This window comes from Poecile atricapillus, chromosome 2, assembly GCF_030490865.1.
Source record: "Poecile atricapillus isolate bPoeAtr1 chromosome 2, bPoeAtr1.hap1, whole genome shotgun sequence".
NCBI lineage: Eukaryota > Metazoa > Chordata > Aves > Passeriformes > Paridae > Poecile > Poecile atricapillus.
Genome location: NC_081250.1, coordinates 152,329,378 through 152,356,991, shown reverse-complemented (window position 1 = coordinate 152,356,991; position 27,614 = coordinate 152,329,378). Strand labels below are relative to the sequence as shown.

Here is a 27,614-nt window from a genome sequence, read left to right as displayed (position 1 = left end):
ATGTCCCCAAGGTCCGGGACAGGGCGGGAGGATTTTTGGGATGCTTTTTGGGACCCTGTAGCAAAGCCTGATCTGGGAGGAGCCATTATCCCAGACAGGGATATCTAAGGATACCAGGAGCTTTGAGGTGGCCCTTGAAGGATCCAGGGTGACGTGAAAAGTAGGATTTTATATATTTTTTTCCTAATCAATGCCTTGTCCGGAATGGCTGGATCCCGGCACGGAGGAGAGAGGCTGGTACGTAGGAATTCTATCCCAAAAAATCATCCACGGCTACATTTTCCATCAGGAAATTCCCGTGTGTCACCGTCCTCGGCCTCTGGCTGGGCTCGGGGGGCTCTGGAAGGTGAGTGCGAGGGATCCTCTCCAGGGATTTGGGATGCCAGAATTTCGGGAAGAGAGACGATCGCAAAATGATCCTGGCGCTGCCGTTCTCCGATGCTTTCAGCCCAAATTCCTGGACTGTGTTGGTTTTCCTCGACTGTTTAATTTCCTCTATTTTTATAGCAAAACGCACTTTTGGATACCATGGATTTATTCCGCTCTGCTTCCCATGGGGAGGGGGGGAAAAAAAAAAAAATCACAAATAACTTCCGGGGCACTGCTGAGCGAGAAACAGGAATTTTGCTTTCTCCGTAGGGAATCTTGCTGTGTTTTCCCAGAAATCCATGGCTTTTATTTTATTTTTTCTTTTTTTTTTTTTTTTTAATTTTTTGCTGAAGATGCTGGGATTAAGGGGTCAGTGCCAGCCTGGCTGGTGCTGTCACCAGCGCTTTTCCCTCTGACCCTAACCTGTGGTTTTATCCCTCTTTTTAGAGTCCTGCTTTTCCGCTTGGATTTTTTTGACGTTATTTTTTTAATTTTTAAATTTAATTCTGTTGGAATTTTTATTGATTTTTGTTTGTTTGTTTTTTGTTTTTTTTTTTAAATCCTCACAATTAAAACTTGTAGTGGCTTTAAAATCCCATTTGCTCCGGCAGGGGGAAGATTCCTTAAGATCTTATTTGCATTAAAATCAAAGTTATAAATATTTATGAGGCCCAGGTTTCCCAGAGAAGCCCTGGCTGCCCCATCCCTGGGAATATTCCTTGGATTGGATGGGAGCAACCTGGATTAGTGGAAGGCATCCCTGCCCATGGAAAGAGGTTGGAAGGAGGTGGCTTTTAGGATCTCTTCACTCTCCCCGAGTTCTTCCATGTCACCACACCTCGATTTCATGGATTCCATTCCAGTTTTCCTTGCTTTAAACAGGGAAACTGAGGCAGCAGCAGAAAAAACGGGATTTCACTTGGATTTGGGGCCAGCTGTCATTGCTCTGATCATTTCCCCAGTGTGACCTTGGGGGGAGATGCCAGATTTGGGATATTCTTACGGATTCCTGTGTGTCTGTTCCAGGTGGGAAGAGGAGAAGAAGGGAGATGGAGTCAAATGGGTGCAGCTGGAGCACCGAGGGCCCTACTTTGTGCCCCTCTACGAGCCCCTGCCCGAGGATGTGCAGTTTTATTATGATGGTACGGCTCTGATGGGATCTGGGGCTTGGGCTGGTGCCCTCTCCTTAGGGAAGATGAATATCCCATTGGAAAAGCCATGGGTTAAAGCTGGAGGATCTTGCACGTGGTTGGAATTACGGGGATTTGGGGGAGCTGATCCTAATGGCTGTTTTTTCTCACTAAGCTGCGTTTTGGGTTTGAGCTTTGTCAGCTCATGCATGTTTTCCCACAAGCTGGAAAAACGGGATTTTACTGATCCATGGCCTCAGTGACTGACACATCCAAGGACTTGACAGGGCTGCTCCAAGATCCTGATGTGTCCCCAGGGTCACCTCACATCACCTTAGAGCAGCTCAGGGTGTCACTGGCAGGACAGATCCAACAGCCAAATTTTGCCTCCGTATTTTCCTGCCATTCCCACTGAGTTTCCTGCCATTCCCTGCTCTCAGTTCATCCCTGAGCTCATTTCTGATGGATCAAAGGGAGGGGGGAAAGATGGACATTGGGGGGTCAGCCAAGGGATGCTGGAGATGGAAACACATTCCCTCGGTGTTCCTCAGTTCCCTGGGATTTTCCATAATTTTTTTTGTAGGAAAAGGGCCACTTTGGGACAAGGGGGTGCCTGGCAGCACTGGAGGGCACTGCTGGGACATCCATGGGGCTCTCAGGGATTTTGGCTCCATGAGGAGAAGCCTTGACAGGCTTTAGACCTTCTCTGTGATCTTTGAGGTGTTGTGGATCTGGGCTGGTGACTTTGGGATCTTTGATGTTGACTTTTTCCCTAAAAATTGTCACGGTTCTTGGCTGGAAAAGTGTTTGGCACCAACCCCAAGCAGGAAGGGCTCATGGATGAGTTGGTGTGTGGGGGTTGTCATGGGGCTGCTCCAAGGCTCCATTCCCTTCAGTCCAGAAATCCCAAAAACCAGTGGTTCAAGTAGGAATCAACCATTCCTTGGACATCTGCAGAGGATTTTTCCTAAAAAAAAAGTTATTTCCAAGTAATTCCTAGGATGAGTCAAGACATTCCTCGGTTTTGTTGTATTTCTCCAGCCAGAGCTCAGGAGGGGATGGTGGCCTTGCCTCCAAGAAGTGATCCAAGATCCTTAGAAAAATCTAAGCAATAATCCAAGATTCTGCCCAGAGAAGCTGTGGCTGCCCCACCCCTGGAAGTGTTCCAGGTTGGACAGGGCTTGGAGCAAGCTGCTCTAGTGGAAAGTGTCCCTGCCTCTCTTTTCCCAGGAAAACCCTTCAAGCTGAGCCTGGCCACGGAGGAAATCGCCACATTTTATGCCAAAATGTTGGATCATGAGTACACCACCAAGGAGGTCTTCCAGAACAACTTCTTCCATGACTGGAGGAAGGTACGTTCCCTGGGAGGGCTCCTTGATGTCCATCAAACCCATCAGCCCCAGGCTGAGGTGTGGGATGGGGGGAATGGGGGGATTTGTTCCTTATTTATAATTATGAGGCTCTAAATCCTGATTTATTTCCTTGTTTTTTGTGGGTTTGGGCTGGGATTTGCTTTCTGTGCTCCCTCTGAGTTTTAGTGATGGGTACGGGTGGTGGATCTTGCAAACAGCTCCAAAACCAGTTTGGGACAACAAAGGAATGACCTCTGATGCCAGAACAACACAAAACTCTTTCTAGGGAATGTTTACACCTCCCAAATACATTTGGTGCTGTCCCTGCAGTTGTGTTTGGGGATTTTTTTTTCCGTACTACGTTCTTCCACCCCTGAACTGGCTTTTTTCAAAGAACTGGAATGTGGGTCTCTATTCCCTTCTCCAAGGACAGGCACAAGCAGCAGCTCCATGTGGAATTAGTTTTGCCTCCTGGCTTTTCCCAGCCCCTCTCCTCTCTTTCCCAGGAAATGACCTCAGAGGAGCAAGAGATAATCAAGGACCTGGAAAAATGTGACTTCAGGGAGATCCACAAATATTTTGTGGACAAAAATGAGGCCCGGAAGGCGCTCCCCAAGGAGGAGAAGCAGGTGAGGAACTGGTTCCTGTGACATGTTTTGGGTCCAGTTTTGGGAATTTTGGCTCTTCATTGTTGTCTTTTCTGGTGTTGTGCCCTGAGCTTGGACTTCTTTAATCCAGCTTTATCTCCATGGCCATTGCCCCCCTCTTCCTGAATTTTATCAGCAGTTCCTGCACATTCCATGGCTTTGCAGGGTGCCAGTCATCCTTGGATCATGTTTTGGAGTCCTTCCCTGTCCAGAGGATTGTGGACTTTGCCAAGGGAATGATGGCCCTTTAGACTTCTTGGCTGGAATGTTGAAGATCCTTTCCAGTCCAAACCATTCTGGGTTTTTTTTGTGGTGTCCTGGTTTCAGAAGCTGAAGGAGGAGGCGGATAAGATCCAGGAGGAATATGGATACTGCATCCTGGATGGGCACCGGGAGAAGATTGGCAACTTCAAAACAGAACCTCCAGGGCTCTTCCGTGGCCGTGGGGAGCACCCCAAAATGGGGATGCTGAAGAAGAGGATCATGCCCGAAGATGTCATCATCAACTGCAGCAGGTGGGCTGTCCTTGAAAGCGCTGAGCTCTTGGGGCTTCCTCTGCCCACAGTTGGGGTTTTTCCATCTTCTAAAATCCCTGTTTTCCATCTCCTGAGAGTCTTTTTCCCTCTGAGTTCTGTGAGCTGGACTGGTCTTAAGCCACCCATTTGAAGACCTTGATTTAAAACATCCCCCATCAGTCCAGCAAGTTTTCCTCCTGTTCCCAGCATCCAAATTATAAACTCCTGATTGTGGGAAGGGTCTGGAGCACCAGGAGCAGCTGAGGGAGCTGGAGGGGCTCAGCCTGGAGAAAAGGAGGCTCAGAGGGGGGGGACCTTCTACAACTCCTTGACAGGAGGGTGGAGCCACATAGGACTTGGTCTCTTCTTCCAGAAAAAAAAAAAATTATAGAAGAGGAAATGGCCTCAAGTTGTGCCAGAGGAGCTTTAGGCTGGACATTAGGGAAAACTTGTCCACAGAAAGGGTTGTCAGGCACTGGAAGTGGCTGCTCATGGCAGTGGTGGGGTCACCAGCCCTGCAGGGATGTGAAAGCTGTGTTGATGTGGCACTTGGGGACATGGTTTGGTGCTCGTGGCAGTGCCGGTTCACGACTGGACTCGATCTTGGAGGACTTCTCCAACTTTAATAATTCCATGTTGTGGAGTAATTCTAGGTGGATTCCATGTTTTCTCAGTGTGGTGACCATCCTTGGCTCACTGAAAACTTGGTTCTTCATGGTCCAAGAGCCCTAATCCTGCTCTCTCCGCAGGGATTCCAAGATTCCTGAGCCCCCGGAAGGTCACAGGTGGAAGGAGGTGCGCTTTGACAACACGGTCACCTGGCTGGCTTCGTGGACAGAGAACATCCAGAACACCTTGAAGTACATCATGCTGAATCCCAGCTCCAAGCTGAAGGTTGGAATGGTGCCCTTAGTGAGGTGAAAAAATCTGGGAAAGACAGGATGTGGAATAGCAACAATTTTTTTTTTTTTTTTCCTGGCTCTTCTCTTAAAAGTGGATAAACAAAATGAAGGTGTGAGAGGGAATGGACAGATGATTGTGAGGCATCGAACTTATCCCAAGGAATGGGTTGCTCCTGGCAGAGTCATCCTGGGGCCACGTTGCTCGTGTGTGTCCAGGGAAGGCTGCTGGAAGCCAGTCAGGGGCTGAAAGGAGCCACAAGGGCTAAGAAGATCCACAGGGACCAGAGCTGGGTTAATTTATACCAGGAAGTGGAGGGTAGGAAGAGATGGGATTGAACTCTGTGGGAAGAGAAAGGGGATTTGAGGCTATTTCCAAGGGCTCAAGGAAAGTGGGAATGCTGCCCAGGTGGACACAACTGAGCAAGTGCTCTGTCAGTTCACACTGGTGTCCAAGGAGTTGGTTTGGTTTGACCACTTGGTCTTTTTCCATGCTCTGGCTGGTGGAGAACACCTTGACTCGGCTGAGATCCAGATCCAACACGGCCAGCAGAGGGCACAGAAACCCTGGATGGACTGTTTCTTTTCCAGTTTATTCCCTTCACGCATTTTCCCCAAGAAAACAATGAGGTTTGAGCAGGATTTAGATGCTGGAGGTGTTTCTAGAGCAGGATTTGACCAGAGCAGGTAGGGGTAGAATAAAGATGGGGCATGGAACGGGAAATGTCCTGGCTTCCCATTCCAGGGGGAGAAGGACTGGCAGAAATACGAGGTGGCTCGGCGCCTGAAGGATGTTGTCCACACAATCCGGGCTCAATACAGAAGAGACTGGAAGTCCAAGGAGATAAAGAAAAGGCAAAGAGCAGTGGCCCTCTACTTCATTGATAAGGTATCCACAGCCTCACCCCAGTTCCCCATCCACGTGGAAGTTGGGAATTCACTTCCCCGATCCACCCCACTGTGCAGCTTCTGGCGTTTGCTGGTTCTGCCACCCAGGGTGGCTCCATATGCAGAATCTAGGGATCATTATGGAATCCTGGAATGGTTTGGTTGGATGGGACCTTCAAGATCATCTCATTCCAACCCTCTCCCGTGGGCGGGGACACCTTCCACTTGACCAGGTGGCTCCAAGCCCCATCCAGCCTGGATTCAAATATTTCCAGATGTGTGGAAGATGAAAATAGTCTCTAGTGAGACCCCCACTGCAGGGGGTTGGAACCAAGTGATCTTGAAGGTCCCTTCCAAATCCTTCTATGAATCCATAGATGGAGATGGTCAGATCTCCTCTAGTCCCAATCCACTTTAACAACCAGGGAAAGGGGGATTGAGGCGGAATGGCATGGGATGGATGACTCCTTATTTCCTTCCAGCTGGCCCTGCGAGCTGGGAACGAGAAGGAGGAAGGGGAGACGGCGGACACAGTTGGCTGCTGCTCCCTGCGCGTGGAGCACATCCAGCTGCACCCCCAGCTGGATGGGCAGGAGCACGTGGTAGAGTTCGACTTCCTTGGGAAAGACTCCATCCGTTACTACAACAAAGTGTCCGTGGAAAAGCAGGTGAGTGGGGATTAAAGGAAGTGCTTGGTTATCTGGATTCCCTCGGTGTTTATCAGTCCCAAATTTCCATCCAAAACCTGCTACCAAGGTGTGCTTTAACCCTGGAGAACAGGAGAAATTTTGGGATAGGACTTCCAAGGTTGTTCTACCCTATGAACCACGAGGGAGAAGTCCCACCTCTTGCTGGAGCATCCTCAATTATCTCATGAGCATCAGGACTTGAGATGTCTCCATTTATATTGAATGATTTTCCTTTGCCCACGGGAAAGAAGATTTTAATGGTGTTTGTGGAGAAACTGGAATGTCAGAGATGGGAAATGTGGAGGGGGGAACACCCAGTGGCACCTTGAAGTTGGGAAGGTTGGTGGGATGTGCCAACACAAGGGTGAATCAGAGTCCATCTGGAGGAAGAGAGAGAGATGAGGGAGATGTCTGGGAGCAATTCATTCCTTGGCCCTGACGGGGGCTGTCCTTTCCTCCTCCTCAGGTGTTCAAGAACCTGCAGCTGTTCATGAAGAACAAGGACCCCAGCGATGACCTCTTTGACCAGCTCTCTGTGAGTTGTCACCTTGAAGCTTTCCAAACTGTACTGGTGGCCCTGAAGCCAAACTATGACACCCTTGGCCACCTTTGGTGGTCATCCCTTTGCCTTATTTAACCTCTTGGCTCTCCAGGGGGACACCATTGTCACTGTCTGAACACCCTGTAGGTTTTCCAGCCTCTTTCTGCACTCTGGAGTGTCCCTGCTGAGGAGCTGGATTCCTGCTCCTTCCCTCCTCCAACTCACCCACTTGGGCTTTTTGTAGCCTGGGAAGGTCTGCCCACATTTTGGGGAATTACTGGAGGTACCAGACCTCAGCTTTTTGATGCTTTTGCGCCTCATTAGGGCTCCACAGAAGTGGGAGAGGCTGCTGGAGGGACATGCTGCCTTCTCTCCTGGAAAAACTGCCTCCTTCGCCTTCCTTGGGATGGGATGTGGGTTTGATGAGCAGACCCACGTTCTCTGCAGAGCAGGGATGTGATATTGGGTGTGAGATGAAGAATGATTGTTTGGAAAAGACCTCTAAGATCACCACATCCGAGCATTAACCCAGCACTGCCAGGTCCACTACTAAACCATGTCCTCAGGTGCTTATGTCTGTCCTCTTGGATGTGGATGGGCAGAAATTGTTGACTTCCAGAAAGATTTTTATTTTTTTTTTTTTGGTGGATTTAGGTGGAATTTTAGAACAGTGTTGGGTAGATGATGACCTGACCCCACAAGTATCTCTACAAGCTGCAGGATTTAATTTTTTTGTTAATGACTAATTTTGGTGGCTTGGGCAGAAAATGGTCTAAGAAGAGATTTGTCCTGGCTTCTGCTTGTTCTATTCCTTTGTGGAATCATAGAGTGGTTTGGGTAGGAAGGGATCCCAAGGACTGTCAAGTTCTGAATCCTTGCCATGGGCAGGGACACCTTCCACTATGCCAGGTTGCTCCAAGCTCCATCCAACCTTGAACAATTCCAGGGATGGGACAGCCACAGCTTCTGTGGGAATTCCATTCCAGGGCCTCGCAGGGAAGAACTCCTTCCCAATATCTTATCAAACCCTTTGTCAGTTTGAAGCCATTCCTCCTTTTCCTGTCACTAGAGCTCCTGCTGTGAGTTCCCTTTCACTTTTCCCTCTTTTCCCTCCTCCAGACAAACTTCCTGAACAAACACCTCCAGCACCTCATGGATGGTTTGACGGCCAAAGTCTTCAGGACCTACAACGCTTCCATCACCCTGCAGGAGCAGCTCAAGGCCCTCACCAATGGTGAGTTCCAGTGGTTGTGTTGGCAGAGCATGGGGGGGACCATAAGAGCGTGGTGGGCTCAGGAATGTCCATTCTTGGGATCCCTAAAACTGCCCATGTCCCACCTGGGCAGGTGACGCTTCACACAGAGGGGTGGGAGTAACAAATGGGGGTGAGCAGCAAGTCAGGGATGTTGGTAAGTGAGAAACGGTGAATTCAGGGATGCTCTGATGGCCAGGATGGGAATATTTTCCCCTCTTTCCCCTGTGTTGCTGGTTGGTTGCGCTATTTCTGCCTCCTTGGGTATGTGAGGGATGAGTCACAGCATCAGATTGTGATGCTCAGTTGTCCTTCCCCAATTCCCACAGCCATTATTGCTCTCCCTGGAGAGAGAATGCGATGGCAACTTGTTTGCCTTTCCTTCTGCTGTATTCCCTGCTTTTCCCGACTCCTGGAATGGAGTCAGAGTGAAGTTTTCATTTCTTTCCAGCTGAAGACAACGTTGCAGGAAAACTCCTGTCCTACAACCGGGCCAACCGAGCCGTGGCCATCCTGTGCAACCATCAGAGGTCCGTACCAAAGACCTTTGCCAGATCCATGCAAGTCCTCCAGGAAAAGGTGAGACAGACCCAGCTGAGAGGTCCCAGACCTAATCTGCCCTCTGAGTTTTATTTTTGGGCTGGGGTGATGTCTGAAGGAATCACCTTGGTCAAGAACATCAGGGAATGTCCTGGGAATAGTGGATTGCAACCCAGGGGTGGGGAGGGATGTGGTGACCTCAAATGCTGGAGGAAGCTGCTTGGCACAGAATTTGGGTGAGTTTTTATGAATTTGGAGCATTTTTCATCACTCTGTTGTCAAGCCAACCTGGGGGCATTTTGTGATGGCAGCTCTGTCCCAGTTGGATCAAGATCAGGGAAATCAGTTTTCCTGTCTTTTCTTGTAGGAGGAGAGCTTGAAAATATCATAAATTACCACTTTTAATTGTCCTCAGGTTTTGCTCACAGCCTATTGATGGACTGGGGCTTTTCTGAGGGCTCTGGTGCTGTCACAAGTCCCTCAGTCTCAGGCAGGTGCAGAAGATGAACAGATTTAGGAGCTCCAAGCATTTGTGGCACCTGGGCTGGGATGATATTTTACAAGATGCTAAAAAAATGTTTGAGCCCATAAAATGCTGCAGGGAAAAATGGGGAAGTAGGGTTGGTAAGAAATTGAGGAATGGTGTGTGAAGGAAAAGAGGGAGGAAACTGAAACTTTCAGGGAGGTTGGAAGTGTTGTCTGACTTTTTCACTTCCACAGATCGATGCCAAGAAGAAACAAGTGGAGGAAGCCCAGGAAGAACTGAAAAAAGCTGAAGATGAGTTTAAAGACAAAAAGGATGCCAAAGCAGAAGAGTGAGTGGCTTTTCCTTGGAATCCCCCCTTGAAGAGGGATCCAGAGGACTCATGGATCCTGTCAGAACAGAAATGCCCGTGTTTGGGATTGGGTCCTTCTTATCCCATGAAAGTTTGGAAGATGATCAAGATCTTGTGGATGGTTCCCTTCAGGGACACCTCCTACTCTCCCAGGTTGCTCCAAACTCTGTCCAACCTGGCCTTGGACACTTCCAGGGATGGGACAGCCACAGCTCCTCTGGGCAACCCATTCCAGGATGCTGGATTTTGTTTGCCCACCTTTGGTGGTGGAAATTCCATTTCTTATTGTTAATTTTAATATTAAAAAAGCACCTCACCAGATCCAAGCCCTTGAGAAATGGGTTAGTGCTGAAAGGCCCCTTGGACTCTGCCATTCCAGGGAATTTCTGGGCTTTGGGACATTGTGTTGTTCCTTCTCTGCCCTCAGCAATGTGGAGAAGAAGAAGAAGCTGTTGAAGAGGCTGGAGGAGCAATTGGCCAAGCTGAACATCCAGGCCACGGACAAGGAGGAGAACAAGCAAATAGCTCTGGGCACATCCAAGCTGAATTACCTGGACCCCAGGATTAGCGTGGCTTGGTAAATCGCGGGCGTGAAATCATGGGATGGGGCTGGAAAGGACCTTAAAATTTGTGGTGAGCAATGGGCAGGGACACCTCCCACTGTTCCAGGTTGCTCCACGCCCCATCCAACCTGGCCTTGGACACTTCCAGAGGTGCAGTAGGAAGGAGGCTGCGGGATAACTGGTCCCCACTGGTGTCTTGTGGTTTGCACAGGTGCAAGAAATTTGGGATTCCTATCGAGAAGATCTACAACAAGACCCAGAGGGAGAAGTTTGCCTGGGCCATCGACATGGCTGGCGAGGACTTTGAATTCTGAGCTGGTGCCTTCCATGTTAAATCCCAAATCCTGCTCATTTGGTGCTGCTGGGAAGCTTTTTTTATTTTGTTTTCTAATTTGCTTCTGCTGGGGGCTGAGGGTTGTCTGAATGTGGTGCCTTTTGTATTTTGTGTGGAAAACCAAACACCTGGATTTGCAGTTGAAACAGGTATTTCTGATTGGGATTTTGGACTTTGGGAGCTCTTAATTCATGTTCAGAGCTGCCAAGTACTTGGGATTTTTTTCTTTCTTCCTCTGGAGTCTTGGAAGGAGATTAAATAAGAGCCTTAATAAGAGCTGATCAACAAGACAGCAGAAAAACGGGGAACTGCAATATAAAACCCAGGATTGGGTTAGGGATACACTGGGGAGAAAGTCAAAAATCTCAGGGTTTTACATTTTGGAGGACTTTGTGCCCTTTCACCTCCAGGAGAGGAGAAAGTTGTGCAATTGCAGGGATATTAAATGGAAAAAACATGGGAGGGAATTTGTGTCATGTCAGGAGGAGGCAGAAGGGAAAAGATGCTGGATTTAAAAGCAGTTTCACGTTGCAGGGGGTTAAAATTCACCTGAATTTTGGTCGTGAGCGAAGTGTATTTTAAGCCCCATGTGGTTTAAATTTTTGTCTGGGAGAGGACATCTCGCTTGATGTCCATGTGTATTTCCTTATTTTCTTCACTTGGCTCTGGCTCAGCTCCTGTATCCAGAGCAGGAACTGAACTGTCCAGACAGAGGTTTAGGAAATGGGGAATCTCCTAGGAAATGGGATAATGCTGGGCCAGGCTCTGTGAGATGCATGACCAGTATTCCTGGAGTTGCTCCCGTGTTGGGATGGCACCTTTGGCATCATCCTTCCCACTCCAGCTGGGAATGGAGCGGGCAGGGATTAACAGCATAAACTGGTTGAGTTTGCTGCTGGACTGGCTGCTTTCCACATCCCAAAAAAGGCAGTATCAGCACATTCCTGGCAGAATTCCCACATCCCAGAGAATCCCAGGTGTGAGCAAACTGTTGCATTGGCAGGAAAACCCTCTGGCACCTCAGGGCTGCTGTCCAGGGCTCTGTATTCCAAAGCTCCTGGTGCCTCCCATGTGTTTATTTCCACTCATTCTCCTGTTGAAATTGTTGCTGTTTTGGTTGGAAATGGAGGTCTTGGAATGCATTTCATTAAAACTGGGAGTGGTTTATTTTTTTTCTGAGTATCCATGACTGGAGGCTTTCTGAAACTCATTCCGTGTGTGGTTCTGGGTGTTGCATCCCTGGAAGTTTCCAAGGCCAGGTTGGGTGGGGCGCTTGGAGCAACCTGGGATATCGGGAGATGTCCCTGCACATGGATGAGCTTTAAGGTTCCTTTCAATCCAAACCACTCAGGGCTCCTATAAAATAAAGGAGTAATTCCAGAAAGGCTGGGTTGTTGCTGTCCCAGATGGTCATGTCCATCCTCACCCTGTTTTTCCTGCAGGACTCCCAAGTGTTTCTGGCAATATTCCATAGACATTTCCCATGGCCCAATGTCCAGGAGCTTTTCCTACTGCTCAGAACCCCGTGGAGCAGGCTCATACTCCTGTCCCAGAGAGGAGCATCCCTCTCCCACCCCAATAATTTGGGGTTATTTGGTGGCTCCAAGCAATGCTGATGTGCTCAGATGACCCCTCCTCACTTTGGCCCTTCCAGGCATGGGTTCTTCTCCATTTTTCCAGTGTTTTCTTGAAATCTTTATCCCTGGAAGTGCTCAAAGAAACTTCTGGAAATGGCATTTGAAAATATGGTTTAGTGATGAACGTGGTGGTTGGACTTGATGATCCTAAAGGTCTTTTCCAGCTTTCTATGATGATGTAGGCAGAGCAAAACCTGTGTTTGATGGCTTTGGTAACCCAAGATCATGACAGCATTTGGTGAAATTCAAAGTCAAAAGTTTAGCATTTTTTCCATTGTGATGACTTCCCCATTTTATTTAAAAAGGGGAACTTGTGGTTTGTGACAAAACCAGAGATGACACCTTCCCCTGTGACTTCTTGGTTGCCTAAGTTGCTTTTCATAAATGCCTTTTTTTTTATTGCTGTGGGTGGGAGGAGAGCTCCCCAAAAATCTACCAGGGACAAAGATGACTGTTCAGGCTGGTACTGGATCAGTTCAGGGGTGTTCTAGGTACATAATAATCTTTAATAAACAAAAAAACCCCTCCCAAACAAATGGAAAAATCCAAAAAAACATCATGTGAGGGCTGGGAATTTTGTTCCCATTCTGCAGCCTCGGGATGTCCTACATTGATGGCCCTGGGCAGTGTTGATGGAGGAGCTGTTGGAGAAGATAAATTTAGGGGTGGGAGAAAGGGGTGAGAAGTTCCTCTTGTCTTGCTCTGGTATCTGCTGCTCTGTCCCAGACTCTTCCCAGAAATGCAGGGTTGGGAGGGTCTCTGGAGGGCTGGAGTTCAACCCTCTCAAAAGAGACTCAGCTCTGGCTGGGTCATTCAGGGTTTTAATTTCAATGTTTCTGTGGAAGGGAGATTCCTCTGCCGTCTCTCAGGGTCATTGTTTTGGAAATGAATCACTGCCCTGGCAAAGCTTTTCCTTCCCTATGTCTGGTTGGAGTTTTTGGAGTTTCCCTTGCTGTGTCTTGGAAGCAGCTGCTTGTCCTTTGTGCAGAGACGGATTATCCTTGGACACAGCTCCATAATTGTCCCTGTTAAAGGCAGCAACTCCATCCATCTTCAGCCTGTCCTGTTCCGTGGGATCGTTTAGCCCCAAGTTCTGGGACTTGGAACTTAAAATCAAGGAATCATGGAATTGTTTGGGTTGGAAAAGATCTTAAAAATCATGGAGTTCAATCCCCTGCCATGGGCAGGGACACATTCCACTATCCCAGGTTGTTCCAAGCCCTGTCCAGCCTGGCCTTGGACACTTCCAGGGGCAGCCACAGCTTCTCTTGGCAACCTGTTCCAGGGCCTCACCACCCTCCCAGGGAAGAATTCTTCCTCATATCCCATCCATCCCTGCCCTCTGGCAGTGGGAAGCCATTCCCTGTGTCCTGTCCCTCCATCCCTTGTCCCAAGTCCCTCTCCAGCTCTCCTGGAGCCCCTTCACATGCTGGAATGAGCTCTGAGGTGTCCCTGGAGCCTTTTGTTCTCCAGGTTGGACATTCCCAGCTCTCCCATCCTGGCCCCACAGCAGAGCCCTTGGATCATCTCTGTGGCCTCCTCTGGACTTGCTCCAGCAGCTCCAGATCCTTGTGCTGATGATCCCAGAGCTGGATTCACTGCCTCTGCTGCCCCTGTCTGAGGATGGCTGGGGGCTCTACAAACTCTTCCTCTTCCTCCTGGAGCTGTTTGAGCAGCTGGAAGCTCCAGTGGGATCCATCCTTGCTTCGGTATCAGCATCCTGGAAATTTGGGAACAAAATCCATTGGCCAGAGCTGTGCACATCATGAGCCTTCCCACGTCTCTCTGTGTCCAACAGATTTTTGGTCCTCATGGATGAAAAAAAACCCCATCAGCCTCCTGTTTTCCAGAGCCACATTCCATAGTTTCAGGTTGGCAGGGCTCCTCTCCTGCCCTCCTGGCCCACCAGATGATCTAAATCATGGAATCCTTTATGTTGGAAAAGCCCTTTAAGTTCATCAAGTGCAACTGTTAATTGCTGCATTCACCACAAGACAATGTCCCCAAGTGCCGAATTTCCATGTCTTTTACATCCCTCCAGGAATGGTGACTCAGCCACTCTGGGGAAGGGAACTCATCAGCTCTGCTTGGCTGCTCTCTCATCTGCTAAACGACAGGCCTTCAAACTTAAATCAGCCAAAATTCCATCTCTCCTTATCTTAATTGGTGCTGAGAGGGAAGGGGAGGTGATGGAGCATTTGCTGCTGTTTCTCCCTTGCATCCAGTCCCTGGAGTGATGGGATGAAGGGAAAACCACCCACCTCTGGCCTGGCAGCGTGGGAAACCCCTGTGGGGTTTTGAGGAAGAAAAAGGTGAAGGATTTCCAGAGGGATTTTCCTCCCTGCCTTTCTCCTCGTGAGGTCTGATGCTGCAAAAATGAGGGGGGAAAAAAATGGGAAATACAGAACAGAAACTTTCAAGGGAATGTTTTGTTAGCTTGAGAGGAAAGGGGAAGGATATTTGAGGTTGTGGCTGCTCTCTCTGAACTCGGTGAATGGAGGTGTTTCCTCTTCCAACCTTTTTTAGTGAGAGACAAGAGCATGGCTGTGGTTTGGCATAAATAAAACATGTGCTGGAAGAGCTCCCTGGATTCCTGTCCCTTCACACTCAGCCAGGCTCAGATGGATGGAAAATCAGCCTGAATTCCAGAGGTACATGGTTGGAAGTGCTGATGCCAAGGAAAGCAAGCTGGGAGAAATGGGATCCTTGGGATAAACTGAAGAACTGGTTAATGAGGGGCAGTGGAAAGGATTCCAAGGATGAAACTCCAGGATCTCAGGTTTGTAGCCGTTGAAGGAGAGCTGATGCTGGCTCTGGGGTGAGGATGGCTGCACATCCTGGGTCTCCCACAAGGAATGAGTGGGTAACATCCAGCCTGGCTCGTCCTATCCCTATTTTTTGCCAGTGGACACCTCTGTTACTCAGAACAAAATAAAGAATCAGGAAAAGCTCAGCTGAGTTGTCCAAAGCTCTGAGATTGGCTTCTCCAGACTTTTTTTCCTGAGCCATTGCAGGCTGGGGCAGGAGAAATCCCAATAAATTATTTCATTAATGTTCTTAATCCGAGTTGGGATTAAGTTGCAATTATGATTTGATTGGCTTGGCTCAGGAATAAAGCCTTGGGAGAAAGGCTCTCCCAGCTGCAGTGAGGCTCCTAAATTCCTTCTGCTGCCTTGAGCCTGGAAGGAAGAGGGATCGTGGAATCCTGGATTGGTTTGTGTTGGAAAGGACCTTCAAGATCATGGAATTCCGTCCCCCTGCCGTGGAGGAGCTTGTTCCAAGCCCCATCCAACCTGGCCTTGAACACTTCCAGGGATGTGGCAGCCACAGCTGCTCTGGGAATTCCATTCCAGGGCCTCACCACCTTCACGGTGAAGAATTCTTTTCCAATATCCTATCCACCCCTGCCCTTTGGGAGTGGGAAGCCATTCCCCCAGTCCTTGCAAAACAAAATACCTCTTCCAAGTGATGTGCCATCTCTCCAGACTGTAGGAACTTCCAGAGGTTCCCTGGGATTGCCCTGTGTTGCAGGAGGCAGACAGCTGATTCCTTCCCAAAAAAATGCCGCATTTCCAGGTGAGTGGGTGGCATTCAGGCTGCCTCTCCTCTTGGAAACAGGGCAGACAATTTTCCTGGCAGGAAGGGACAACAAGGAAGTCTCCAATCCCCTTCCCAGGGTCACTTCGAGTTGAACGAGCTCATTCTGTGGAATCTCTTCCATCTCTTTCTCAAGGTTCTTTGGGATTTTCTGCTTCTGAAGGCTGGATTTCCCAAAGTGGAGGAGAATGGGGTGGCAATTAACTCAGCCAGCTTTAATTGGGGCTCCAGTTGCAATCTGGGCTGTCCCCCAGGCAGAAACAGATTGTGATTTTCCCACAGCTCATTCCTGGTGCAGGAAGCAGCCCTGGAGGGATTAAATCTCCACCTCCACCCCTCTCCTGTGCGTCCCTGGATCCAGCACTGGATTTCTGACAGAAACAGGCATAGAATGAACTCAAACATCCTCAAACCCAAATTCTGCTGGGGCTGGGAGTGGTGAGGGGAGATAAACTGGACCCAGAAGGTCTGGCTGCCCTTCCAAGCTCAGGAACTCAGCACAATCCCTTTTTTTTTTTAAATTTGGCTTCTCTTCCTTTGCCTGTGGGACCCTCTACTGGATGGCTATAGCCATAATTTCATTCTCTTTTTCCTCCAGCCATTTGGGCAGGCTTCGGAGTGTGGCCCTTTCAGCAAAAACCTGTCTGAACTGAGGCTGCATAAACCCTGGCTCCATTTTGTGATTAAAAAAAAAAGTTATATTTATTTTTTTATTTATTTGTTTGATTTTCCTCTGTGTTCTCATATTTGACAGAGCTCCTCCAAGGGGCTGTGCTGGGTCATCCTCACAGGGCCCTCCTGTGTGCTGGGGAAAAAATAAAACAATACCACAAAAATGACAAAAGCAGGAGATAAAATTCCAGAAATAGAAAAGAGAATTGTTCAGTCCAGGTGTTCCTCTTTGAATCCAAGGCAGGTTTGTTCATTATCCCTTTAATTTGGTATTTTCTATGGATACTCCTCTGCCCCACTCAGGTGAGACCCACCTGGAGCACTGTGCCCAGATCTGGAATCAGAAGGATGTGGAGCAGATCCAAAGGAGGCCATGGAAATGCTCCAAGGGTTGGAGTCCCTCTGCTCTGGAGCCAGGCTGGGAGAGCTGGGAATGTCCAGCCTGGAGAAGGGAAGGATCCAGGGAGACCTCAGAGCCCCTTCCAGTGCCTAAAGGGGCTCCAGGAGAGCTGGAGAGGGACTTGGGACAAGGGATGGAGTGACAGGACACAGGGAATGGCTTCCCACTGCCAGAGGGCAGGGATAGATGGGATATTAGGAAGGAATTCTTGGCTGTGATGGTGGTGAGGCCCTGGAATGGAATTCCTAGAGGAGCTGTGGCTGCCCCTGGATCCCTGGAATTGTCCAAGGCCAGGTTGGCCAGGGCTTGGAACAACCTGGGATAGTGTTCCCATGTATCCATGGCAGGGGTGAAACTGGGTGATCTTTAAGGTCTTTCACAACACAAATTTTTCCATGATTGAGGCTTCTTAGATTTGGTCAGACTGAGTTTGCCTTGACCTGTCAAAACCTTGTCTTGCCTGCGGCTTTTGGGTTTTTTTTTAATCTTGTCTGAGTGGGAAAAGCAATTTTCCTAATTGACCAAGTGTCTCTGGCTAATTAGCTCTGCTTTTGTTTAGCTTTGTGTGGAGCAGCTGTAGATTTGTATAAATAGCAGTACCAAGCCATAATTCAGCACAGGACGAAAGATTTGTGCCTCTGATCCAAGGACACGGAACAGGGAAATTCTGGCTTGGAGATCTTGAGGAGGGGAAATGTGGAATGGGAGAGAAGGGCAGGTATGGAATGATTGGATGAGATGAGGCCCTGGCACAGGGTGCCCAGAGAAGCTGTGACTGCCCCTGGATCCCTGGAAGTGTCCAAGGCCAGTCTGAACAATGATCTGGGATAGTGGAAAGTGTCCTTGTCCATGGCAGGGGGTTGGATTGAGATAATCTTCAAAGTCCCGTCCAACATAAACCATTCCATGATTCTATGAGTTGTCTTCAAACAGGAATTAAAATTCACAGAAAAGCCTCTATCCAGATTTCCCCCTGTTGTTCTGCATAGGATTAGTCTTTATTTTCCTGAAGCAGGCAGGACTCGGATGATCCTCGAAATCCATTTCCACTTTAGGATATTCTATGGAGTCACAGGAGAGAAATCCACATGGATTTCTGTGGATTTTGGGAACAGGCTCTTCCCAAGGCTCCAGGATTGACCCCATGTGGACAATCAGAACTGGGGTCCTAGTTTTCACAGAGTGGTTTCTCCTGGCGGGATGCAGCACCACAGAAATCCAGGAATCCTCATCCTGGGGTATTTAGGAAGTCAGTAGAAAAGGATATATTATTAAGAGCTGGGCTGGAGTTTGGTTTTCCTTCTCCTTCCTGCTGTCACAGCTCCCAAAAAAATCTGGCCTGAGTATTTGAAATGCCTTTGTAAGCTTCTTGTCCCAGCTTGATTCCTCAGAATCATGGAATGGTTTGGGGTTGGAAAAGACCTTAAAGCTCATCTTGTTTCATCCTCTGTGCATGGACACGCCTTCCACTTATCCAGAGTTTCTCCAAGCTACATCCAACCTGGATGGACACTTCCAGGGATTCTAACTTACATGGACAACCTGTGCCAGGGCCTCACCATCCTCACAGGGAAGAATTTTTTCCCCCATAGCTCATATAAACATTCCCTCTGCATCTACCATTTAAAAAAAAAAACAATTCCAATATGTTTATTGTTTATTCTCTTTTTATAGACAGCTGACTCACAGCAGGGCTGGTGGTTGGGAACAGGTTGTTCATGGAATTACACAGGGAATAAAACAAATGGAAGTGAGTAGGAGGAAGATCCAATCCGTATCAGCACAGCCCCAGCTCTCTGCGTGTCTCAGCCAGATGGAAATTTCAGAAGGTTTATGGGGGAAAAAAGTCTTTTAAAAATAATGGATTTACAGCTCCAGTGGTATTGTTCCAGTGTCCTCTCTGGAGAAGGTCCAGGATTTTGGATATGAGTTTTTCAGGGATGGTCCTACTTGGTCAGGTCAAAGCCAGGCTGAGGAACACATTAACAATTAAAAAGTGTGGACAGCTGTTCCATAGCCCTTGGAATTGTGCATGGATTTTCCATCTATTATTGGTATAGATTCCATGGCAGCTCTTCTGCAGTGATTCCAGCCCCAGGGAAGCTCCAAGGGCTGTTGGATCCCCCAATTAATGTCCCCAGTTACAGGTGTAATCCTTTCTGTGACTTCATCCGGATCCAGCTGGGATTTGGGCAATACAGGAGCCCCAGAGACACCATAAAATCAGGTAATATCCATAACCAGGGATTTGGGATGGCCCTGGGGCACCATTTCCCTGCCCTGCTTAGAAGAGAGGAAGCCAAAGGGAAAATTCTCAGGATTTCAGCACCTTGGTGTATCCCAGCCCTGGGTTACCCACACTTGGTTCCTGATCCTGAGTGTCTCTTCCCCGTGGAAGCACCCAGGAATGGGGAGAAGTGTGGGAGATTGGTAGGAGCAGCCACAAGGATCAAGTCCTTCCATAATTTGATGTACAAAGTCTGTGTGGGGTGAACTCAAAGCTCCTCTTGTTTTCCCTGGAATCTGAGCGCCTGTGAGGGTCTGAGGTGAGGCCAGGTCCATGTCAGGGGCATGGTGGTGACAGATCACCTTGGTGTCCTGATTTTTACCAGGTCACAACCAGGCAGGGTGCAAAGAATGAGCCTTGCAGGATCAGCACAGAGAAATCCCTGTGGAGAAGGGATGGAAAAAGGAGGGAGGGAAAATCACTTCACTGTCACTGAGTCGAGGAAGGGAAGAGCTGGAGCTGTCACTCATCCAGGAGGTGCTCAACACACACAGTTCCTCTTCTCCCAGGGCCATGTGTCCTTCAAAGTCATTCCTGGTAAATGGAATTTTCGGAATATTTGGCTTCCTTCTCCCTCAAAAACATCACAAAAAAATGAAGGGTAGGGAAGCAAGACTCTGCAATTGCTTCAGTGGGTTTTATTTAGGGCTGGAATATCCCTGGAGCTGAGAACCAATTCCATCTTGTAATCTCTGATGCACTAGGACTGGGTGGGGAATGGCAGAAGAGAGGGATAGATGGAATTATCTGGGAATTTTCTGAGATGCCACCTGAGAAGGGATCAGGTGTGTCACCCTCTGACCACAGGGAAGCTGAGTGGGTAAAAACTTCAGGACATATAACAGGGATAGACCCCATGAGGCCAATCTATGATGTTTCTGTCCTTCCTCATCACTGGGTTTGTGTTGATACTTTTCTGAGGCCAGTTTTGAGAAGAGCTCAGTATAAGGCTCCCAAAAAAATGAGCAGATCCCTGTTCCTTGACTTCCAGTCTCTGTTCTACATCCAGGAACACTCAACAGACAGAACATTCCAGAGGCCAGGCCAACAAAGCCACATTCCCGTGGCTCCAACACAGGCGTGCAGTGCAGTGTTCCAGAGCCAAGAGTAAAATCCAGGATTGAGTTCTCATCCTGAAGGATGTGATTCAAATGCCTGCAAGGGCCTGATCTCCAAGGATGAACCTGGGATGGGGAAATAAACAGTTGCTAGGAACATCCCTGGCCTGGAACAACATCCACAACATTTAATGAATGGGTTTAATTGTTGGCACGTTCCCAGGCAAGGTTCTAGGATGGATCAACCATCATTACACCCTGGAATACCTGGAATAAAACAGAGGAGGGATTATTCCCAAGAGACTGATATCCATCTCTTGGCCTCTGTGCTGGAGATGGTCCTGGAAAAGCTGAATTTTCTGCCACAGCTGTAGCCCATGGATGCTGGGACAACTTTATTCCAGATCTTTGCCCTGACCCAGCCAAGCCTTCCGTGCTCCCATGTGTTGGCCAGCCAGGGTGGCACCACCATCCTGAGGCTCCTGAGGAAATTCCAGCCATGGCAGTGCCACACCTCACACATCATCCGAGGCTGGGATGGTAACTTCCCAAAAATCTGGCTCAGTGGGCCACCAGCAACCCCCAAAATGGGAATTGACCCATCGTGTACTTTTGTCCATCATCCCACTTGTCCCTCAAACCGCTCCTGCCAGTGGAGCTGTGGTGGACCACTTCCCATGGCCTTGGAGATCCTCTTCTGGCTGACAGCGAGGAGCAGATTTGAATCCTTGGACTTGGTGATTTCTCTCTGGATCTATGTCAGGCAGGAGATATTTGTGCCATCAGTCCTTGGAACTGAGGGAATAGATGTTAATCATGGAATGGTTTGGGTTAAAAGGGAACTCAAAGACCCACTTGTTTCAACCCCCTGCCATGGGCAGTGACACTTTCCACTATCCCAGGTTGCTCCAAGCCCCATCCCACCCGGCCTTGAACACTTCTAGGGGTGGGGAGTCCACAATCCTGATCATACTGAAGAGTAACACAATTATTTTTCCTTTTTTTTTTCCTCAAAAAAAACCCCCAAACAGTCAAAACTGGTGAAAACAGGAGGACAGAGCTTTTCCAGTGTGCTCCCACTGCTGCAGGATGCTGAGCCTTGGCTTCCCAGGCTTCCAGACTCCCCCAGAGAGTCACCCCTGATGCCATGATGAATCAGGCTGGCCAATCCTTATTCCCTGGAACAGGTCCTGCCCTTTGGTCACTGCCTTGTGACACCTGGTGGCACTGACACACCTCCTCCGGCATTCCCGGGGCACGCAGTCCCCGAGCCTGGCACGGCGTCATCTCTTGGGCAAGAGATGTGGTTTATACCCTCCACACCCAGGTGTAGATCCATGGGAGAGGAATGGCTGCTGCTCCTGGGGTTGTCAGGGCTGACTTCCCCATCCTGTTGATCCAGTTTTACGTCAGCGGAGTCTGTGGTGTCAGAAACCTCCAAAATATCTGTGGATTGAGCATTAAAAAAAAAGCTCTCAACAAGATTTCTCCCGGCTTTTGTTTCCTTGAAAAGGAAGATGTGGTGGGTTTTGGTGTTTCTTTGAACTTCCTCTGGCTGAGTGATCCTGGCAGATTTCCAAGTGTTAACAGGGCCTTCACTGTGGTCAGTGATTGATCCCCCTGGACACTCTGAATGTCTTGGATGAGCATCTCCTCTGTTCCAGGGAATTTTGCTCATCTCACTTGGCTCCTGCCAAGAAAATCATGCTGACCCTCAATCATTTTAACCCACATCCATCTTCCACATGTTTTTGGGCGCTCTGCCCCTTCTGCTTTTCCATCTCCTAAATCCCAGGCTGTGTCAGTCTCCGCTCTCTTTTCCCACAGGATGGAGAAGGAAGGAATAAGCAGACACCTGATTGCCCAAGCGCCTTCACTCCAAGGGGCTCCTCCTGCTTCACCTTCTCTGGTCCTTGGTGGCTTGGTGATTCATGGAGATGTCTGCTGATGTTCCAGCACTAAACATCCTGATAGCTCTTTCCTTGGAAGCACAAGCGGGACAGGCAGTCAGGTGGAAGCTGAAGTTATCAGCTCCAGCTCCACCCCTTTCATGCAGAGAAATTGTAAAGGCTGAGAACATTTTTGTCTGACTGGTATTGAGCAAGACTAGAAATCGGATGCTCCATGGAAAAGGGGACAAAGATATTTTTAACCCTTGCTGGAATTGTTCAAAGCCAGGTTGGATGGGGCTTGGAGGCACCTGCAAGGTGTCCCTGTCCCTGGCAGGGGGTGGGAATGAGATCGTCTTTAAGGTCCATTCCAGCCCAAACCATTCGATGATTTTATGATTTCAGACTTTGTAGGTAACCAAATTATGCATTTCCTGTCCCTGTGAATATCCAGCTTGGTTTACCCTGACTGCAAATGTTGGGAGTTCTCCTAACCCTGGAAATGGACTTGACATAACCCACCCAGACAATTCCATTAATTTATGTCACTTATTCCCATTTTCCTTGGAGAAAAGGAAATAATCTGGCCACAGACGCGATGATCAGAACAAAACCCCCACCCAAACACCAGCAGCACTGCTGACCAGAGAGGAATTAAAGGATTAATCCAAATAAATGGTGTGAATTCCCAGAGTGCTTTCACTGCTCCTTGGAATCACCAGCCCAGCCTGAAGGCAATGCTGAGGTGAGAAAACAACCCACCTGCATTCTTGGCCTCTCATCTAATCCATGATCCCTGCCCACTCTTTCCAAATTGTTGGCTTCCTCATCACTCTGTCCAAAGGCAGGGAAGATTTATATCCTGTCCCCAGGTGAGGGTGCTTTTCCTGGGCTGCGGAGACGACCGGGAGAAGATGAAGTTCTCCCTCCTTGTGGTGCTGGCTTTGGTCCTATTTGCAGCTCAAGGTGAGGTTTGCTCCTAGATAAAGTACAGCTGAGTGTTTTAAAGGTAGGAATGCCTCATATCCAGGGGAAGAAATCACGGGAGAGAGCTCCTCAGCTCTTGGAATGGACACAGGTAATGGACACAGCGCTTGTTTTGGGGGTTTTTATCTAGAATCTCCGTCTGGGTGTGTGAAAAGTTTATTTTCGGACAGGAAATTTCCCCGTCCTGCTGGATTTTTATGGAAACGAGACAGAAAAAAGGAGGCAGTTCCCACTGGTCTGCCTTTGGGAGGCTTTCCAGGGTGTTTTCCTGTCAGGGGGGTGCAAGGCTGCAGTTTTTTCTAAATTTTGATGAAGACAGCACAATTCTCAGTGTTCCTGGCCCACGAGGGCCACACCTCCAACATCTGGCCCTGTGCAGTTGTTTCTACCCATCTCCAAGACCCCACAGCTTGCTGACTTCAGAGGTTTTTGGAAAAAATCAGGGAATTAGGGAGAAATTGGGATGTAGTCTGAATTAATTAATGGTGGTAGGTATTTACATAGTAATTGTGTTATAGATGGTGCTTTTTATTTCACGGAGAGGTGGTAAATTAAATCAGAGCCTTTTTTAAGGAATATGATCCTTTATCCTCTGTAGACCAGAGAGAATAAACCTTATCCTTATTTTGGAGAGTGGGACAGGCTTTGCCAGTGCTTGGAACTGTGCCACACGTCTGGTGCAGAAAAAGAATTCCTTGGAATAGTTATTTCTGGCTCATTGTGGCCTAAGAATACCTTTCTGCTATTTAGCTTTGTTCACTCACCAGAACAGTGATCCTGACAGATTTCCAAGCGTTAACAAGGCCCGGGAGACAGGGAGGTTGTCCTCAGTGCCAAAATGAAGCCTGGCCTAATCCACATTGGATTATCCAGGCAGTAAAAATTAAGCATTCACTGCATGTGTCTTAGGGCTGAATTCTCACAGCAAAGAGTAAGAAATCCTTCTCCTCATCTTCTTTGTCCCTTAAACCAGGTTCTGGATTTCTTTTGGGGGGCACTGATGTCCCACCCAAAGACAAAGGCGTGGGAGCCTGACTTTTCTAAGCCGTGGAGGTCCCAATTAATCCTCTTCAGCTGCCAGTGCTTTCTGCCTAATTAGGCTACAATTTAATAGTCCCCAGCAAGTATAAAAAGTGACCCCAGGCCTTGGGACATCCTTGGAAACTCCTCCAGGAGTCTCTGCCCTTCCCTGCTCCAAGCATCACATCAAACTTGGTGCCTTCGGCCTATCAGATTGAAGGAGGGGAAATTTAGGTTGGATATATGGGAAAAAATTCTTCCCTGTGAGGGTGGTGAGGCCCTGGCACAGGTTGCCCAGGGAAGCTGTGGCTGCCCCTGGATCCCTGGAAGTGTCCAGGGCCAGGCTGGATGTGGCATTGGAAGGGTGGATTGGGTCTTTCAGCTCCATGGCTTTTATCAGACCTGCACCTTGCATATTTGAGATTCCATGATAAGCAGGGGATAATTTTTGCTGCTGGCATTTCACAGAATCCCAGAATCATTTAGGTTGGAAAAGACCTCCAAGATCATCAGGTCCAACCTTTGATCACCACCAGAGCTCTGAGTGCCACGTCCAGGCATTCCTTGGATACCTCCAGGGACTCCTCCATCTCCCTGGGCAGCCCATTCCGATGCCGAACCACCCTTTCCATGAAGAAGTTCTTCCTGATGTCCAACCTGAGCCTCCCCTGGTGTAGTTTGAGACCTTTTCTTCTCATCCTGCCCCTTGTTCCCTGGGAGCAGAGCCCAGCCCACCCCTGGCTGTCCCCTCCTGTCAGGGAGTCATGGAGAGCCAAAAGGTCCCCCCTGAGCCTCCTTTTCTCCAGGCTGAGCCGCTTTCCCAGCTCCCTCAGCAGCTCCTGGTGCTCCAGACCCTTCCCCAGCTCCATTCCCTTCTCTGGACGTGCTCCAGCCCCTCAAAGCCATGAGGGGACAAACCTGGACACAGGATTTGAGGCACGGCCTCACCGGTGCCTGGCACAGAGTGACAATCCCTGCCCTGCTCCTCCTGGCCTCCCTCTGGCTGGCACAAGACGATTCTATCACCCTCTTCCCTGTTTTGTGTCTCTTCCCGCAGCAAATGCCCTGTACTGCTACACCTGCAACTGGGAACAAAGCAACTGGAGCTGCCTGAAGGCCGAGAAGTGCTCGGAGAAGGACGAGTACTGCGTCACCAACGTGGCCTCCGTAGGAATCGGTAGGTGCTGGCTCTGGATCCCCTCATGGGGATTCAGGGATGGGAGGTGAGGTCTGGATTTGTGGTGGGCTGAGGAGTCATTGGGAAGTGGGAGGTGGAGCCCTTCCTAACCCAGCCTGGCAATCCTGGAAGTTTGAAGTCCTTCTCTCCATCACACGCTGAGATTGTCCTCTAGCTGTTGTTTTATTTCTGTGTTGAAAATGAGGGGACACTGGGAGAAGAAGGATCCTTCGGAGGAAGAATAAATAAATTTGAACCTTGATTCCTTGTTCCCTGGGAGCAGAGCCTGACCCCAACCTCAGGGAGTTGTGCAGAGCCAGAAGGTCCCCCCTGAGCCTCCTTTTCTCCAGACTGAGCCCCTTTCCCAGCTCCCTCGGGCTCTCTTTGGGCTCCAGAGCCTTCCTCAGCTCCATTCCCTTCTCTGGACACGCTCAATTTCTTTGTTGCCATGAGGGCCCAAAAACCAATCCCAAGATTTCAGGTGTGGCCTGTGACCAGTGACAAGAAAGGGGAAAAATCACTTCCCTGGTCCTTGGTGGTCACACTATTTCTGATCCAAGCCAGATATAGAGGGAAACAGAATTATTTCCCTCAAATGGAAAAGCCTGGAAATGCAATTTAAATCCAGGAATGAACGCTGTCATCGTACACCTAAAAAAGTTTTGGTATGAGGATCCATGCTGGGAAGTGCTGGATGCCTAGCACGGATATCAAATTCCTTGTGTAGGAGGTCACCGAAAATTCCTGGGCTGTTGGGGGGACAATGGGACTCATCAACCCAAGCCCATCCTGCACAAGGATCACTCAACAAACCCCATTGCTAATCCTCTCTTTCTCCCTTCTCTGGGCCAGGCGTTTTGTCCCTGTGGAAGAGGATCACCAAGAAGTGCTCCAGCACCTGCCCACACCACAACTTCCTCCTGGGCCTGGTCACCTACACCTCCTACTGCTGCCAAAGCTTCCTGTGCAACCTGAGTGCGTGCCCGGGGCCCCGGCTGGCTCGCCCGTGAGGTGCTGGGGGTCCCGTTCCGTGCCCTTCTTCAGCTTCCTGATGGAAGGAAATGGACCCTGAAGGACTGAAGAGCTTGGCCAGATTCCCCCAGGAGGGTGTGGACATCAGACACGAGGAATAGATAAAGCATTGTTGTCACCGTCTTGTCCTGTGGTGTCTCCCAACCTCCTTCTCACTTCCTTCTCAACCCTGAGCTCTCTGGCTCCAGCATCCCCACCAGAGCTCTGAGTGCCACCTCCAGGCGTTCCTTGGATGTCTCCAGGGATGGGGACTGCAGCAGCTCCCTGGGCAGCCCCTTCCAATGCCTGACCACGCTTTCTGCGAAGAAATTCTTCCTGATGTCCAGCCTGAACCTTCCCTGGTACCTCTTGAGGGCGTTTCCTCTCATCCTGTCCTTCGTTCCCTGGAGCAGAGCCTGACCCACCCCTAGCTGCCCCCTCTTTTCAGGGAGTTCTGCAGGGCCAAAAGGTCCCCCCTGGCCTCCTTTTCTCCAGGCTGAGCCCCTTTCCCAGCTCCCTCAGCCCCTCCTGGTGCTCCAGACCCTTCTCCAGCTCCATTCCTTTCTCTGGACACCATCCAGCCCCTCGATGTCTGTCTTGTCGTGCTCTGTTCTGCAGCTTTGGGAGGGACATGCTCCTTTTGCACTTCCTGCATCTCCAGAGGGGTTTCTCCTGGAATTTAATCCTATTTTGGGTTCAGTTGGAGCCACAGAGTGGAAAATCCTGGGCAAAAATAACAACCCCTCTTATCCGCACATCTGTCCCCGCCTCCACTTCCATCATCCATGGGAATCCCATCCTTCACATTGCTTTGCTGTTGTTGGAGCCACACCACCTCACCCAGGGCCAGCAGCTCCCTGGATTCACAATTCCACTTGGAATTGTGTCTTCCAGCAATCCATTAATTCACCTTTTCCTCAGACATCCTCCAAAGCAGGGTAATCATGGAATATCCTGAGTTGGAAGGGATCCACAAAGGTCATCAAAGTCCAGCTCCTGGTCCTGCAGGGGACAACCCCAACAATCCCACCTTGAGAGCTTTTTCCAAGAGCTTCTGGAATTCTGTCAGGCTTGGTGCTCTGACCACTTCCCTGGGGAGTTCCAGTGCTCCAAGACCCTCTGGATGAAGAACCTTCTCCTAAAATCCAGCCAAACCTTCCCAGACTCATCTCCAGTTGTTCCCTCAGGTCCTGGGCGCCAGAGAGAAGAAATCAATGCCTCCTCCTTCGCTTCCCCTCATTTTTCAATGAAAAGCATTTGCAGCATTTGGGTCGAGCTGCTGAGGAAGCTTGGAGAGGTTTGTTGGGAAAACAGAGAATCCAGA

General features: G+C 49.2%; 1 protein-coding gene across 4 annotated transcripts; it reads left to right on the top strand.

Moving 5' to 3' along the window:
• The first annotated feature begins 49 nt into the window (after positions 1-49).
• Positions 50-27,471, top strand: TOP1MT (DNA topoisomerase I mitochondrial). Of its 4 annotated transcripts, XM_058830055.1 has the most exons (16): positions 99-160; positions 290-346; positions 1,396-1,511; positions 2,730-2,851; positions 3,358-3,480; positions 3,826-4,013; positions 4,763-4,907; positions 5,658-5,801; positions 6,283-6,468; positions 6,956-7,024; positions 8,150-8,264; positions 8,734-8,861; positions 9,543-9,637; positions 10,086-10,235; positions 25,160-25,279; positions 26,132-27,471. In XM_058830055.1, the coding sequence occupies exons 4-16, from the start codon at positions 2,786-2,788 to the stop codon at positions 26,349-26,351; spliced, it is 1,749 nt and encodes a 582-aa protein (XP_058686038.1). In that variant the 5' UTR covers positions 99-160; positions 290-346; positions 1,396-1,511; positions 2,730-2,785; the 3' UTR covers positions 26,352-27,471. The 4 variants fall into 4 exon arrangements, with proteins under 4 accessions (XP_058686037.1, XP_058686040.1, XP_058686039.1 ...); XM_058830054.1 differs by lacking the exon at positions 290-346 and having other exon boundaries at positions 50-237; XM_058830057.1 differs by lacking the exons at positions 290-346; positions 25,160-25,279; positions 26,132-27,471 and adding an exon at positions 14,719-15,127 and having other exon boundaries at positions 50-237.
• Positions 27,472-27,614: the final 143 nt, after the last annotated feature.